General features: G+C 38.5%; 1 protein-coding gene across 1 annotated transcript in view; it reads left to right on the top strand.

The window, feature by feature from the left end:
* LOC124595341 (cholinesterase 1-like) overlaps window positions 1-11,013 on the top strand; it is a 186,080-nt gene extending 175,067 nt beyond the window's left edge. Inside the window, exon 11 of the mRNA XM_047134054.1 lies at window positions 10,329-11,013. Coding sequence (XP_046990010.1) covers window positions 10,329-10,485 — 157 coding nt within the window. The 3' untranslated portion in view covers window positions 10,486-11,013. The remainder of the gene's footprint in view (window positions 1-10,328) is intronic.
* Window positions 11,014-17,934: the final 6,921 nt, after the last annotated feature.

Genomic DNA, 17,934 nt, shown 5'->3' with positions numbered 1-17,934 from the left:
TGTGTTCCTTAGGCTCCGAGTTGATTTAAAGAGATTTCAGTTACTTTCCTCCCTTCATCACCATTCTTTTTGGTTTAAACCACTTGGTGATTTACTCTGGTGGGTCAGTCTTACTGTCTACAACTTGTTTCCTTCATGCATCTGTAAATGTGTCTTCAGCCAGTACCTGCTTGCCTAAAGCATTTAAGTAGAGAGTTCATAAGTGGTATGATATCTTTACAATGGACAGCTTATGTCAAAAAGCTCAGCTTCCTTAAAGTGAGTACATATTTTTGTAATATGCTTGTTCACAGTACATAGGTCCCAATTCGCACATAAACCAAATCTTGGCATTAAATCACAATGATATGTAATATTCAGAATTAATTCATTTGTATGAATTAGTTGGTTTAACTATTTTTTCATTTGTTAAGTTGTATTGTAAAAATCTTGAATGCTTGGTGCTCCACAGCTTTTGGATATTGATTGTAGAACATCTTCTAAGCACCATGAGCTGCACCATAAATCTTTATTAGCCAGACAGGTATTTAGGTGCATAACTCATCAGCTGTGGCATCTGATGCAGAGGAACAAAACAATTGTATGTACATCAGCCCCTACAATATGACACCTGTGTGTATAATAGCAGAAACACAAGTGTACTTACATTATGTACCTATATATCAATGACATGCATGTCAGATATAAATCCTTTGACATTCTACCTGATGTGCACCTAGAAAACATACAACCATGTGAACACCTAGAATCCAATCACACTGATGTCTACATCTGATACACACTGTAGGAGATTGCAGATATATGTGTGTGAGGTGTGCTTGCTTGTTTGAATGAATCCGTGTGTTTCTTTTTCTGATAAAGGCTGTAGCTGAAAGTTAATGTGTAAGTGTCTTTTAATTGTGCATGTCTGGAACTTACTCATCTTTACAGTAAGTAGCAATCATCCTTTCCTTACATTGTTGATATTCCAACCTGGAGTTTCCATTGTTTAATACAATAGAATGTGGATTCCATATTACCTCACAGTAAACAGTGAGTCATGTATGTTACTGCTGTTAGATCTTAAGCAGTGATTTCAGGTAGTCTCATTGCTTCAACACTTTTTTATTTATTTTTTGCTTAAACTACTTAATAATACATATTGTCTTGTTGATTTTACTGTCTGCAACGTGTTTCCTTGACACATCTGTAAATGAATGGCAACCAGAAGCTACGTTCCTGAAGCATTTAAGTAGAGTTCATAAGCTATATGGTATCTTCACAATGGGCAGCTTATATCAATAAGTTCAACATTCTTAAAGTGAGTACATATTACTTTAATTTGCTTGTTTGCAGTACAAATCTCACTCCCTAATATCTGACAATGGTAACATACATGACAAACTCTGTATTGTGAGGTACATCAGATTTGTTATAGTACTGTATTAATGTAGACATTGTTGTAATTAGGTTTTAGATATCCACATGGTTGCTTGCTTTCTAGGTGCACATAAAGTTGAATATCATAAAGAATTTATAACTGACAAACATCATTGATATAGAGGTATATAATGTAAGTGGAATTATGTTTCTGCTGCTGTGTATACAGTTGTCATGTTGTAGAAAGTCATGTACATATAGTTGTTTGCTCATCTGTATCAGATGCCACTAATGATGGGTTATACACCTGCGTATCAGTTTGGCTAAAAACATTTAAAGTGTAGCTCATGATGTTTAGAAGATGTCCTTTAACAAAGTGCCTTGTAAATCTGATTCCTATGAATATCATTTCAGCTGCCAAGCAGCGTGACAAAAATGTAATTTTTCAAACTTATTACTTTGACAGATATTGCTAAATTTGTTACTTCACATTGTGTCTCTATTGTCAGTAAGGCATTAGTCATCAAAAAATGGAAGCAATGATGGATTGTGGAGAGATAGTGAAGGAAATGAGCAATGCCCTTTTCAAAGGAATTATCATAGTATTTATCTTAAGTAATTTAGGAAACCAAAGAAAAATTTGGACCTGGCTTTCTACATCAGATTTCAACCCCAGTTCCCTTAAATGCACATTCAGCATCTTAACAAGTACACAACTTTGCTTGGTTGTTATAATGCTTTAGTTAATCAAGTGTTGTATGCCTCGAAATCTTATTGTTCAGCAAGCCTGGCTGCTAATCAGAGGACCCGAGTTCGATTCTAGTACTGACAGGGATTTTTCCTTGGTGGGAGGACTGGAACAGCATGTACTCAACCTTGTGACGCCTACCTGTATACCATTCACTATTCAAGTACAGTGCAGTATTGTCGTCTTTTCTGGGCATTATGGAACTGATGTGTTTGTTCTTTTTTCATATTTTTATGAAACATCTTAAGTACCTACAATCAGAACACAGGAAGATAGCCCAATTTACAATTTACACAGTTGAGTTCCATCTGCAGGAGTGCCCATGTGTCCAAGCTAGTGGAAGCGATGTGGAAGTGAAGATGTTATTGTTTATTATTGACATCTCAAATGCTGATGTCTACTATCAGTTTGAAATACAGCTTAAAAAAATTGATGCATCAGTTGATTTAATCAGTCATATGATCCTGAATATGAGGAATAAATTGGTTGCTGACATTAACTGTCATGTTTGTGAAGTACTTGATGAACTAATTGGGAGTGTGTCCACAAAAGTCGAGCAAAGGAAAGGGAATGTGTGTAACGGACGACAACAAAGGGCAACTGTCTCTAATGAATGACAAATTGGTACAAGTTGTTGAACAGAAGATGAGGGAAAATCATTGGTTCACCATATGCATTTTCTACTGATTTATTTATCATTTTTGTATAAATTTTTGTTGGACAAGTTAAATTTCTGAAATTCGTGTGTTTACTGGATTTCATGTTTAACAGAAAACAGCACAAAGCAAAAAATGAGAACTACATTATTGTTTTTGACTTGGTGCTATGAGAAGAAAGTTTTTAAAAAAAATTATATGTGGTACTATTAGCAGAATGATACTTTTTAAAATTATACATTGATATTGATTGTACAGAAGGAAGAATTATTGGTTCCAACATGGAGCTAAACATTGTTGCAACATAGTTTGCTTTGTCTCGATTCATGTATATCCATTACAAGTGCTATGGCTTCAGCTGCTTCATAATAAGTACTCAAAATTGCACTTTCAACCAATAAAATTTGTTGACAGTCTTAGGTGAAAATGAAAATGTTCAGAATTTGTACAAAAGGCTATGAATTTGTTCCTCCATTGAACTTTTATTCATATTATATGAACTTTTATCTTCAGGTGCATACCTCTTTCATAACTTTAAATTATCAGAGGTCTTAAGAAGGTAGAAGTTGCCACAGATATCCCTATGTTTTTTCTTAACACACTCTTCTATTAGATATCAAACAGATGATGGACCTGACAGGCACAAATGGAATGAAAAATTAAACTGATTGTACTTTACCAAACAATAAATTGGAGAGGATGTAATGGTTCTAAGCCACTTTGAAACTGTGAATCATCTACACTTACACATGTAAAATACACACAAAGCTAGAGAGAAACATACTCATCAAGCACCATATTTTTTAAAAAAACATACATTATGACAACTTATTTCAGATTAGGGAGGTATGCCAATTTTAATGAAGTAACATGTTCATCATCTAGAAAATAAAGATTGTACAGAAACAGATGAAAGAAGCAGTTATTTAACAAAAGTAACATCTTTCATTAAACAGAAAAAGATGGTGCAGAAATGAAGGAAGCAAAAGATTGCAGGTACAAGAAGGCAACTATTAAATAGCATTTTGAATTTGAAAAGCATTAGAAATAAAATCACCAATGAGGTCATAAATCCAGTTTATCAGTTTTCCTAATTAGGGCAGTTGAAGACAATAATTGAATGGGCAAGTAAAGAAATACACAAAACACCAAATCATGGCTTTGATTGATCCTGGCGTACTAGAGTTTTCAGAACAAAGTTTTAATATTACTTCATTGTATGTGTGTATTACCAGTTTTGAATTATGACAGTGAAACACAGACTTATAATGCGTAAATTGTTTGAAACTCTGAGCTGCTCAGGTAGCAATGGAAAGTTCCATGTTGTGAATAACTAGGAGGATCAGAAAAAAATGAACTAATGGATCAGAGAAAACACTGGAGTGTAACCTGTAATTATGAGTGTAACAAAAAAGAAATACAGATGGTCAGGGCATGCTGATGAGCAAATAGTTTATAGGCCAATGAAGTTCCTGAGAGAAAATAAAGGTTCTGGGCAGTGACCTAAAGGGATACAGGTACATGACATTGAAAAACTTGCAGGAGGAACATTGATTTGTTTAACTGGCAACTACAATGCATAGAAAAGTGTAGAGAGGGCTTTTGTCCAGCTCTGAATACTATCTGAAATCTTGATGGCAATATTATCATATGTCAAAATATTTCACTTCCTCCACGTTCAGATACACACGTTATTTCCAGAATCCAGTGACTATGTGTGCACAAATGAGCTGCAATTTATAAAGATATAAATGTAAATGATTTTTTCAAATGGAAAAGGGCAATTTAAAATAAAAATTAAGTTATCACAAATATTTTGTACATACAGCCACTTGTAAATACTACAACATATTTATTTAGTGGAGTACATATTGTATTGGTGTGCAAATTTTGAGGACAAAAATAACTTTGGCATTATGTCACTGCCAAGTAATGTACCGTATTTACTCGAATCTAAGCCGCACTTTTTTTCCGGTTTTTGTAATCCAAAAAACTGCCTGCGGCTTAGAATCGAGTGCAAAGCAAGTGGAAGTTCTGAAAAATGTTGGTAGGTGCCACCACAACTAACTTCTGCCGTCGAATATATGTAGCGCTACACAAGCATGCTTTGTAGGCACAAAGGTAAATATTGGCGCCAAAACCAATGCGTCAGTAAATAAATTTAAAAAAAAAGGTGGAAGACGAGCTTTTTTCTCCACCCCGAGTTTCGACCACTGCATTTTCATACATTATCCCACGAAATAATACAAATTCCGAATTGTTCATCTTCGAATGTAGCAGAATTTCAATGTACTACGAAAATCCGACTGACAAGACTGTTTGAGATGTTTGTCAATATGGCCAACTCTAAGTTCTGAATTTTTTCCTACGTGTGAGAAGAGATGGTTGCTAATAGAAACCTGATGAAATGTGAATCACATGCAGTATTCTCTTCACCATAAGAGTAATACGAATATAAACATTTTACCATGTATTCTTTTGTGTTTCCTGCTATCTCATTTAAATCCTGTCTGCCTAATAAACTACGAAACTAGAGACAACAGCAAACGCGTAAGAGTATACGTATCGTGTCATGTTTATATATTATTCTTATGCCTAATAGTGATAGTCAGAAATGAAGCACGGCAACTGACTAGATTTTTAAATCTAAGACGACTCTAATTTCTGTGCAGAATTTGACGTACTAAAGAAGCGGCCACAAAGATCTTCAAATGGGGAAAAATTTTCGCCTAACTCTCGTTCAGAACATGTTCTATCATACGCAGTCTATTTGGTTCTTGTTCATCATTATCAAAGAAAGCAGCAGTGTAAGTAACAACAAATAGCAGTCTCTTGCCATTGTTTCGCTAATGATACGATTCCTCTCTCTTGTTTTTAATTGTAAGCGGCGGTAGCGCGCAAAAAAGTAAGCCATGCCGAGAGCGGCGACAGGCCGTAAACACCCACTATCAGAATGACACAGCGCAGTAATGCATTTTCAGCTTAGAGTGACGTAAACACCTATAACAAAGAAAACGGCACTTATAAGATAAAAGCAAAATAAGCAATCGATCCAAACCAGACGAAGCACGTGAAAAAGGTACCCGTATAAATACGGACGGAGCGCCTGACGCATAGCAATGGCTACGTGGTAAAGCTTAACTGCTAAGCTTACGACTCGAACCAAACTACTGTAGCTGTATCGTCATTCATTATACCTAAATTGTGTCTCATATTAGAATGGACCAACTTTGTTTCGATTTGGAGGTGCGGCCTAAAACTTTTCTCTCCCCTTGAATTTCGGGTCTCATTTTTCAGGTGCGGCTTAGATTCGAGTGCGGCTTGGATTTGAGTAAATACGGTAATTCAATGGAACTTGGACCATGTATAGAAATAACTACTGCAGTATAATATAGGTGACTGAAAGAATTATTGAGACCAACAGAAATGACACTTTTGTTCACAGATATTAATTACACTGAAGTCACTGCACTTTATGATGTACTCTGGATATTACAAAAGGTGAGACATGGTTCTTGATAGGAATGGAAGGCAATGCATGCTCTGCAATATGCTCCCTTGCTGGTTGGTAAGGAGTTCTTGTTGTTTGGTGTTCCATTTTTGAACAAGAGTAACCAATGGGTGGTCAGTGGTTCATGTGGGCATGCTGCAGTACATCTCCACAATGCATCCCACATGTGCTTGACGCGATTTAAGTTGTAGGGAATGGAGAGGATAGTCCATTTGCTGAGCATTCTATTGTCCCAAGAGCTCCTCCACCAATGCTATTTGATGCAGTTCTGCATTGTCACCCATAAAAATGAAGTCAGGGCTGAATGCACGTCTGAAAAGATGCACATTGTGATTACAGGTCACATAGCATTGACTGATCAATGGACTGCGTCCAAAGATTAGATCTGGTCAGTACACCCATGCAACATTATGCCTCATCAATCATGTTTGACGATGTTCTTGGGAGCATTACTTGTTCCCATCTCTCACCATATGAGGCTACATCCAGCATTGTTAAACATAATTGTTTTGGTGGGTGGGGAGTTATGGTCTACACCATGTTTAATTGGTGTATGACCTCCAATTCTGGCACTGTACTCCTTCCCCTGTGCACCTATTTAGGGGTGCATTCAGCCCTGACTTAATTTTTCTGGATGGTAGTGTGCAACCGCATTAAACAGCATAGGTGTAGGAGCTCTTACCATGAAAGGATATTCAGAAAATGGACTGGTCTGTCTGACCCCTTCCCCCCTCCACCTGCCAAGTTAAATCCCATCAAGCACATATGGTATGCATTGGGGAGAAGTACAACAACATGTCCACATGCACCAGCAACTGTCAGGCAGTTGTCAATCACACTCATTGAGGACTGGATCACCAGACAACAAAATGTCCTTACCAACATTCTGGCACTGCAGAGCATAAATTGCGATCGATAGTGATCACATGTACCCTGTTGCAACCCACATTCCACCTTTTGTGGTATACGGGATGCCCATTATGAACTGCAATGACGTCATGTAATTACTGTCTTTGAACAGAAGTGTTATTTCTGTTAGTCTCACTGTGTAATCCTTTCAGTTATTTCCTGTACTATATTGTAGCAGTTCCTTCTACCTATGGTCCACGTTTCATCAAGCTACAGTACTTGGCAGTGACGTACCATGCCAAAGTTACTTTTGTCCATTTTGCACACCAGTGTATCATGATGATGAATTACATAATGGAAACTTTGCACATATGTTTGTTGTCATTGGTGACGGCACCCTAGATCGGTAATTTAAAAATTACAATGAATGATAGAAAATTTCCTTTTTTATTTTTTATTTGTTTATTTATTCATCTGTCCACAGACAGCTTGGATGGAATCATTATATTTATATTCATTATTTATAGATGATTTATCTAAGATAAGAAACATGAGGAAAAGGATATATACGAGATATTATTGATATAGACAAATATATTCTAGTTTTCTCTCAGTTACATAAGGTTAACTTAAAGGAACAGAAAGAACAGATTCACACAAGAAAAGTGAATCACAAGACTCCTCTGATACTGCACCTTCATTTTTAGATCACACTGTATAATTTACAAACTAGACACATATTGTGATACAAGTTTACTCCAACATTACAGGTTATGTTGTTATTGGTCAGCCTGATGGTTTAATCATAATTATTTGAATGAACTCTTTGACAGAATAAATACTAGTTTTTTAGAAAATATACTGTAAAACACATTGTAAATTTACTTATTTCCTATCTGTTTTGCTCCTCGGTAATATGTAGTGGTTTAATATATTCTTAGTGGGACATCCACAGCTGTTACTTGGATTCATCATGATGGATAAAGGAACTTTGAAATTACAACCATCGTGGATTTTATTCATTACAAACAATACTGGTTTAGGTCTTGACTTTATCTTTATATCCAGATGTATGTAACCACTTACTCTGGTTTGGCGATCATTTATGAAACTGATTACCACTTACTGCTCAATGTTTCTCTGTACAAAAACTTTAATTTGAAAGACATAGTCACTTGGAACCATGAAATATTCTATATTTTTAAGTAGCTCAATGCAGTGGCCCCATTTGTGACCCTTAGTTATTATTTTGAAGACCAGTTTTTGCACCTTGAACATATTTTAAATATGTTCAACATTTGCACCTGAGAGCATTACACCATTACTGATGATAGAATATTTGTGTACAAAACATACAGGCCTGTGCGAATACACTGTGCTTTATATTTGTACGACGTAGCATGCTGTGCTACTTTTTTGTCCAATTACTCAGATGTGTTCACCCCACTTTAATTGCTGACCTACATACATACCTAAAAAATTTGTGTTATCCACAAACTCTGTGGTCTCATTTTGTACTTTTAAGCCTTGTTTTCTTTAGGTTTTTTTACCTACATAGAAGTTCATGTTACAAGTCTTTTTATATTAAGTGTTACCTTATGGGTTGTTGACCAATTGCAGATGACCTTAAGCACCTTGTCAGCTTTTCTTCTAACATTTCTGATGACCATCTGTAATTATTGTATATTGCTGTCATCAACAAATAACATTGTTTCATACTGTGTGATTCACAGTGGAAAGTTATTAGTGTAAATAAGGAACATTATAGGGCCTAACACTCACTTGACGGACTACAGTGTACCAATATTCTGCTTCTGAAAGATGTTTCCCTATACAGAGTGTCCGAGGAGTGGTCAGTATTCAGGGAAGTGACAAGAATGGTCACTAAAAGTGAAAAAGTGTAGTAAACTTGGGCTCCAAAACACACACCTTAGGAACTATGAACACTTCTTCAGTAGAAGAGATACGCTTCATTAGCAAAGACGAATAAGTGCGTATAGTTCTTAACATATGCATATTAAAGCCCATATTTACTGGACATTTTTTTCTTTTTTTGATCTATTGCTTCCACCTCTCAAAATACGGAAAGCAAACAGCTAGCAGTAGAAGAGACTTGTTTTGTAGTATTTTTCATAGCTCTTAAGGTATTCCTTTTAGAGACTGTGTTTATTGGACTTTTTACTTCAAATGATCTTTCCTGTCATTTCTCTGAATACTAGCCATTCATCCAAAGACACCCTTTATTTTGCAAGTCAGTGGAAATTTGGAAAATCTCCACCCCTTGCACTCTGTTTGCTACATAGGACCTTAAGTCCCTTCATTTCCAGTGCTTCAAGTTTACATAAAAGATTTGGATTCCAACTGTGTCAAATGCTTTATTGAGTACTAGAAAAAGACCTGTTACATGTTCCCATTAATCCAAGACTTCTGAAACGACTGTTGTAAATTTTTCTGCAGCAGCTTCCTTTCCTTTTCCAGATATACCAAGTTTTTCTTTACACAGAAGTATGTGTTTATATAAACTATAAATCTGTTTTTCATAAACATTTGTTATTTTTGAAAAAGAAGGCAGTAATGAAGCTGGTCTGTAATTTTTTACATTTTCTGTGTCATATACTTTGAGTATGGGAAGAACCTTTGCTTGCTCTAGATAATCAGGAAGGCAACAAATTGTAAAGACTCACTTATAATATCTATTAGGGGTGCTTTTATGCTGCTAATACAGTATTTTAGCACACACATCAGGATCTTATCTAGACCTGTGAACATTTTACTCCTAAATTTATGCATGGTCCCACTGATTTTCTCCTCAGTTGGGATAGCAGCAGCTTTGTGTAAGGTTCATTGTTAATTGTAACTGTATGGGAAGATTCCTTGCTGCTTGATCGCAAACAATTACTTTAGTAATATAGCAAGTAATATAGCAATGTTAGTCATGTCCTTAGGGTTATTTACTTAACAATCTTTATTTGTGATTTATATGTTTATCTGTTTTGGTTTTACCCAGTTTCATGTTTCGCTCTATTCAAAATTGCTTTGCTTAATTATTTCAGTTCTTTATAGTATTCACAGTGAATTCAGTCAGAACTAGGAGTTTTATATAAATCAGAGCTATGCTTATCACAGTGTTTAATTTTCATGAGAATAAGTTTTCATTATATACAATATTAAACTGTAGCACTAAACATGTATATTTATTTTTCAGTGATCCAACACCAAATGAAACATCACATCTTATACCAAAATGGGAAGCATTCACTAAACAGAATTCAGCATTTCTGGACATTAATGTGGAACTAAATATGGACAGTAGTTTAGACAAGGAACGGATGGCCTTTTGGCATGGTATTCTTCCTCCATAACAGACTATTTTCAAAAGATTAAGGAGGAATTCATACAGCATTCTTAAATTCATGTACCTGTTCAATATTTGTCTTGTGTCTGATTTCTGCCACACTCTGGAATAAGTTATAAGGTCACAGAATCTCCAAAGTTCCAAGTAATTTGCCAGAGAAGCATATCCTTACGAGAATTCAGGGTGTGGTCTTATACTGTGCTGTTCTGTGTTCCCTATGTGATTATTTTATACCAGATTTACATTTTTGGTGCTTTTACTAATATTTATTGTAGCATGGAATGTGATTTGATGTGTAAAAGATATAGTTTTATTTTGGAATACTTTATTCACAAATAGTGTGTGTGTGTGTGTGTGTGTGTGTGTGTGTGTGTGTGTTCAAAGAGTATGTTTCACTTGAGTCCAATGTAAGAGGACCACCAGTATTTAAATGTATAGTATTTTTGAATGTTGCAATGTCATTGCGAATTACATTAGAGCTTAAATACTGTTTAAAACTCCTATGGAGGTATTCTTCAGTGAAGTAAAAGTTAATTTCAAACAGAAAATTACTGCATCTTATTTCACTTTATACTCCCAACCAACAATACATTGGATATATTGTGACGGACTGTTAACCACCTCAATGGCATGTATTCAATGGATGCAAGGTAAGCACTGATTAGCCAGCATAAACTGGAAACAGTGGCTAAACTAATGGAAATGTTAAAGTTTAATAATGTCCCTTGCATGGGTTGGCAAATTTGATACTATACAGTATTTTGTGGGTTGTAATTAGGCAAGCTATAAGAGCCAGTGGCTCCTTCTTCAGGCAGAAGGGTCAAAGGGAAAGAAAGAGAGATGAAGAAAAAGGACTGGAGAGGTCTAGGAAAAGGGGTAGATTTTGGGAAAGTCACCCAGAACTGCAGGTGGGGGGAAACTTACTGCACAGGATGAGAACGAGAGACAACCCTCTTTCATTTGTGTGTTCTGCTGCTGCTTGGCAAGTAGATTTTTTTATTCATTCAATTAAATTATCTTGTCAAAAACTGATTGTAGTTGTTGTTATATACAATATTTTGGGATTAGTGCTGAAGTGCTATGATTCAGGCAAGGTCAGATGTCCTCTAAACAGGTTGCACAAGTGGCAGCTAGAGTTTTGGGAAGCATGGCTAACTGCTTCGCCCAGCCTTCAACACCAGGTCCCACAGCATGGTGACTGTGGACCTTGGTGTGGAGTTTGAAGAACTGAAAGTTGTAATTTCTTATCTTGTGAAGTGGATAACATACTTGTCGCTAATGCAAATGACTAATTATTCATGAGCTGAATATTACAAGGGTTGCCCAGAAAGTAATAATGCACCACATTTTTTTTCTCATCCAAAAACAATGCTATGAATGCAAAATGTTACGTATGTATTATTGAAGCCTCCTGAGTGAGTGCGCCAAGTTTCCATTACTTCTGACACAGTGTAGCTGCAGGAAAGTTTCAAAATGGTGAATGTACATGGTGTACGTTACAAGCAACATACTGTCATTGAATTTCTCATTGCAGAGAAAGAAACTGTGGGGAATATTCACAAATGCTTGTGCAAAGTCTATGGAGCATCCACTGTTGACAGAAGTACAGTTAGTCGCAGGGTGAGGTCATAAGAAGGTGGGTAGGTGGAGCTCTATGATTTGCAGTGGATGGGGAGACCATCCATGGCTGTCCCACCTAACATGCTGCAGCGAGCTGATGTTTCCATTCGCTTGTTTGAGCCATTACAGGATGCCTTTCATGGGAGACATTTTGAGGGTGATGAGGAGGTGATTCACACAGTGAAGCACTGGCTCCACCACCAGGACAAGGATTGGTACCGACAGGGCATACATGCCCTTGTTTCGCATAGAATGGGATGGACATTATGTGAAAAAATGTGTGTAATTCTCATTATGTTCAATTGAGAACTGTTGAAGAAGAAAAATGCAGTGCATTACTTTCTGGGCAATCCTCATATATCAACACTATAAAGAGCCTCAACAGATTATACTGACCATTGCATAAGTAGGCTGCTGTTGGTGGGAACATAAGCAACCAAGATAGCGGCATATTGTACTGCTGAGAAGCAAAACCATGTAAACTGAAGCAGAGTGGTGCCAGTGTGAATGTGGAGCTCTGCTGCATAACTTTTACTGCCCACATTTTCCAAGAGGTGAAGTATATAATTGGATAAATCTAAAACTGATTCACATACCACAATGAGAAAGACTGCATACTGTGCTATTGTACACAACTTCAGTACAGTAAACCCATGCATCTTGGGAGACTTTTCATCGTGGAATACTGAAAATATTAAATAATTCCTACTTAATATTGCAGTAACTGGAAGAATGCTTTTGTTTGAATAAAACCTAAATTGGAAGTGATTATAACTTGTATCAGTAAGATGTTAGTGTCCAGTTATTTGGGTACACAGATGCCACATTGCTAATTAGTTCATGCAGGCTGTTTGTATGATACCACAACCACCTCAAACACAGACATACTACCAACTTTATGATTTTGCACTCAACTGCTTTTCTGTCCTTGTTACTGCCCACTGTAATTATTTACAAGCAATCTTATTAAAATCAAAATAAAAAGTCTGAAATTGTAATGAGCCATTAATTTTTAAGAGGTGTGTTCTCCTCTCTGAATCTGCCTCAAACACAACTATAATCATCAGTATCTTGCTAATGATTACAGTTGTGTTTGACACCTATTATTTTTGGTGAGAGCACAAAAAAGATGTCTGTATCTAATCTACATCTACATCTACATTTATACTCCGCAAGCCACCCAACGGTGTGTGGCGGAGGGCACTTTACGTGCCACTGTCATTACCTCCCTTTTCTGTTCCACTCGCGTATGGTTCACGGGAAGAACGACTGTCGGAAAGCCTCCGTGCGCACTCAAATCTCTCTAATTTTATGTTCGTGATCTCCTTGGGAGGTATAAGTAGGAGCAAGCAATATATTCGATACCTCATCCAGAAACGCACCCTCTTGAAACCTGGCGAGCAAACTACACTGCGATGCAGAGCGTCTCTCTTGCAGAGTCTGCCACTTGAGTTTGCTAAACATCTCCATAATGCTATCACGGTTACCAAATAAGCCTGTGACAAATTGCGCCGCTCCTCCTTGGATCCTCTCCATCCCCTCTGCCAACCCGACCTGGTATAGATCCCACACTGATGAGCAACACTCAAGTATAGGTCGAACGAGTGTTTTGTAAGCCACCTCCTTTGTTGATGGACTGCATTTTCTAAGGACTCTCCCAATGAATCTCAACCTGGTACCTGCCTCACCAACAATTAATTTTATCTGATCATTCCACTTCAAATCATTCTGCATGCATACTCCCAGATATTTTACAGAAGTAACTGCTACCAGTGTTTGTTCCGCTATCATATAATCATACAATAAAGGATCCTTCTTTCTATATATTCGCAATACATTACATTTGTCTATGTTAAGAGTCAGTTGCCACTCCCTACACCAAGTGCCTATCTGCTGCAGATCTTCCTGCATTTCGCTACCATTTTCTGATGCTGCAACCTCTCTGTATACTACAGCATCATCTGCGAAAAGCCGCATGGAACTTCCGACTCTATTTACTAGGTCATTTATATATATTGTGAAAAGCAATGGTCCCATAACACTCCCCTGTGGCACGCCAGAGGTTACTTTAACGTCTGTAGATGTCTCTCCATTGAGAACAACATGCTGTGTTCAGTTTGCTAAAAACTCTTCAATCCAGCCATACAGCTGGTCTGATATTCTGTAGGCTCTTACTTTGTTTATCAGGCGACAGTGCGGAACTGTATCGAACGCCTTTCGGAAGTCAAGGGAAGTAGCATCTACCTGGGAGTCTGTATCTAATATTTTCTGTGTTTCATGAACAAATAAAGCGAGTTGGGTCTCACACAATCGCTGTTTCCGGAATCCATGTTGATTCCTACAGAGTAGATTCTGGGTTTCCAGAAACGACATGATACGCGAGAAAAAAACATGTTCTAAAATTCTACAACAGATTGACGTCAGAGATATAGGTCTATAGTTTTGCGCATCTGCTCGATGACCCTTCTTGAAGACTGGGACTACCTGTGCTCTTTTCCAATCATTTGGAACCTTCCATTCCTGTAGAGACTTGCAGTACACGGCTGTTAGAAGGGGGGCAAGTTCTTTCACATACTCTGTGTAGAATCGAATTGGTATCTCGTCAGGTCCAGTGGACTTTGCTCTGTTGAGTGATTCCAGTTGCGTTTGTATTCCTTGGACACTTATTTCGATGTCAGCCATTTTTTTGTTTGTGCGAGGATTTAGAGAAGGAACAGTAGTGCGGTCTTCCTCTGTGAAACAGCGTTGGAAAAGGGTGTTTAGCATTTCAGCTTTACGCGTGTCATCCTCTGTTTCAATGCCATCATCATCCCGGAGTGTCTGGATATGCTGTTTCAAGCCACTTACTGATTTAACGTAAGACCAGAACTTCCTAGGATTTTCTGCCAAGTCAGTACATAGAATTTTACTTTTGAATTCACTGAACGCTTCACGCATAGCCCTCCCTACGCTAACTTTGACATGGTTTAGCTTCTGTTTGTCTGAGAGGTTTTGGCTGCATTTAAACTTGCAGTGAAGCTCTCTTTGCTTTCACAGTAGTTTCCTAACTTTGTTGTTGTACCACGGTGGGTTTTTCCCATCCCTCGCAGTTTTACTTGGCACATACCTGTCTAAAACGCATTTTACAATTGCCTTGAACTTTTTCCATAAACACTCAGCATTGTCAGTGTCAGAACAGAAATTCTCGTTTTGATCTGTTAGGTAGTCTGAAATCTGCCTTCTATTACTCTTGCTAAACAGATAAACCTTCCTCCCTTTTTTTATATTCCTATTAACTTCCATCTTCAGGGATGCTGCAACGGCCTTATGATCACTGATTTCCTGTTCTGCGCTTACAGAGTTGAAAAGTTCAGGTCTGTTTGTTATCAGTAGGTCCAAGATGTTATCTCCACGAGTCAGTTCTCTGTTTAATTGCTAGAGGTAATTTTCGGGTAGTGCACTCAGTATAATGTCACTCGATGCTCCGTCCCTACCACCCGTCCTAAACATCTGAGTGTCCCAGTCTGTATCTGGTAAATTGAAATCTCCACCTAAGACTATAACATGCTGAGAAAATTTATGTGAAATGTATTCCAAATTTTCACATAAATTTTCTCTCAGTTTTTCTGCCACTAATGCTGCTGAGTTGGGAGATCAGTAAAAGGAGCCAATCATTAACCTAGCTTGGTTGTTGAGTGTAATCTCCACCCATAATAATTCACAGGAGCTATCCACTTCTATTTCACTACAGGATAAACCACTACTAACAGCGACAAACACGCCACCACCGGTTTCATGCAATCTATCCTTTCTAAACACCGTCTGTGCCTTTGTAAAAATTTCAGCAGAATTTATCTCTGGCTTCAGCCAGCTTTCTGTACCTATAACGATTTCAGCTTCGGTGCTTTCTATCAGCGCTTGAAGTTCCGGTAATTTACCAATGCAGCTTCGACAGTTTACAATTACAATACCGATTGCTGCTTGGTCCCCGCATGTCCTGACTTTGCCCCGCACCCTCTGAGGCTGTTGCCCTTTCTGTACTTGCCCGAGGCCATCTAACCTAAAAAACCGCCCAGTCCACGCCACACAACTCCTGCTATGCGTGTAGCCACTTGCTGCGTGTAGTGGACTCCTGACCTATCCAGCGGAACCCGAAACCCCACCACCCTATGGCGCACGTCGAGGAATCTGCAGCCCACACGGTCGCAGAACCATCTCAGCCTCTGATTCAGACCCTCCACTCGGCTCTGTACCAGAGGTCCGCAGTCAGTCCTGTCGACGATGCTGCAGATGGTAAGCTCTGCTTTCATCCCGCTAGCGAGACTGACAGTCTTCACCAAACTGGATAGCCGCCGGAAGCCAGAGAGGATTTCCTCTGATCCATAGCGACACACATCACTGGTGCCGACATGAGCGACCACCTGCAGATGGGTGCACCCTGTACCCTTCATAGCATCCGGGAGTACCCTTTCCACATCTGGAATGACTCCCCCCAGTATGCACACGGAGTGCACATTGGTTTTCTTCCCCTCTCTTGCTGCCATATCCCTAAGGGGCCCCATTATGTGCCTGACGTTGGAGCTCCCAACTACCAGTAAGCGACCGCCCAGATCTTGCAGACTGAGGAGCAACCTCTGGAACAGGACAAGCAGCCATGTCCGGCCGAAGATCAGTATCAGCCTGAGACAGAGCCTGAAACCGGTTCATCAGACAAACTGGAGAGGCCATCCGTTCAGCCCTCCGAAATGTCTTTCGCCCCCTGCCACACCTCGAGATAACCTCCCACTCTACCACGGATGAGGGGTCAGCCTCAATGTGGGCAGTATCCCGTGCAGCCACAGCCGTAGTCCTATCGGGGGATGTGTGGGACGAGCTGGCCGTTCCCGACAAACCCCCATCCGGACCCCCACAGTGATGCCCATTGGCAACAGCCTCAAGCTGTGTGACCAAAGCCAACACTGCCTGCAGCTGGGAGCGAAGGGATGCCACCTCAGCTTGCATCCGAACACAGCAGTTGCAGTCCCTATCCATGCTAAAAACTGTTGTGCAAAGAACGTCTGAACTAATCTACAGAGAGCACGAACAATTCGACACAAAATGTAAATGGTTATTAAAATACAAGATTGACTAGTAAATGCAGTAATGCTGCTACTTGTGCACTGCTGACACACTGCTCAGCGGTGGAAGGAGACTACGCGATATTACACTATTCAGGTACTAAAACGCGATGCTGCAACTCTCAAATACTATAATACGCCTGAAATTTATGAATTAAACAATGCAAGTACCAAAAACATGCAAAGAAATGAAGAATTAAACTATGTAACAAATAAGTGAGCTAGGAGTATATGACTCGCTGCTGGCAGCTGCTTATCCAACGGCGGCAGGGAGCACACTGGCTGTGACCAACCGACACTGGCCGTTCAAAACAAAAACAGAAGACAGACGACTTCTTTCCTTGGGATCCATTAAAGATACATCAGTTAATTGTTATATTTAGCGTAAAACAGGTGTTCACTGCAGAAAGAAACTATCCATTTGTTAACCATTTATAGAATCTAAGAAAGCTACCACAAGCACTTTAAATTTAGAAAATGTATAGAACTGTAAAATAGTATTTAACAAAAATTGAACTGCCACATGGGACTTTAAACAAAGATTTTAAAATAAACATTTGCTTGCTTGAGCATTATAAAGCTGTACAAAAAACCAGGCCCAAGTACTTTGAACACACAGTTGTCTCAGCCATCTGCGTGATTGTACAGTAAAGACAAAACATCAGCAATTCTCCCAAACATAAAACCCTGCACTGGAATCACTTACTCATTATGCTGAAACAAAATTTTGGCGCAAGAAA

Source organism: Schistocerca americana, chromosome 2, assembly GCF_021461395.2.
Source record: "Schistocerca americana isolate TAMUIC-IGC-003095 chromosome 2, iqSchAmer2.1, whole genome shotgun sequence".
NCBI lineage: Eukaryota > Metazoa > Arthropoda > Insecta > Orthoptera > Acrididae > Schistocerca > Schistocerca americana.
The sequence above is the reverse complement of the archived record's forward strand: the minus strand, read 5'-3'. Positions and strand labels throughout refer to the sequence as shown.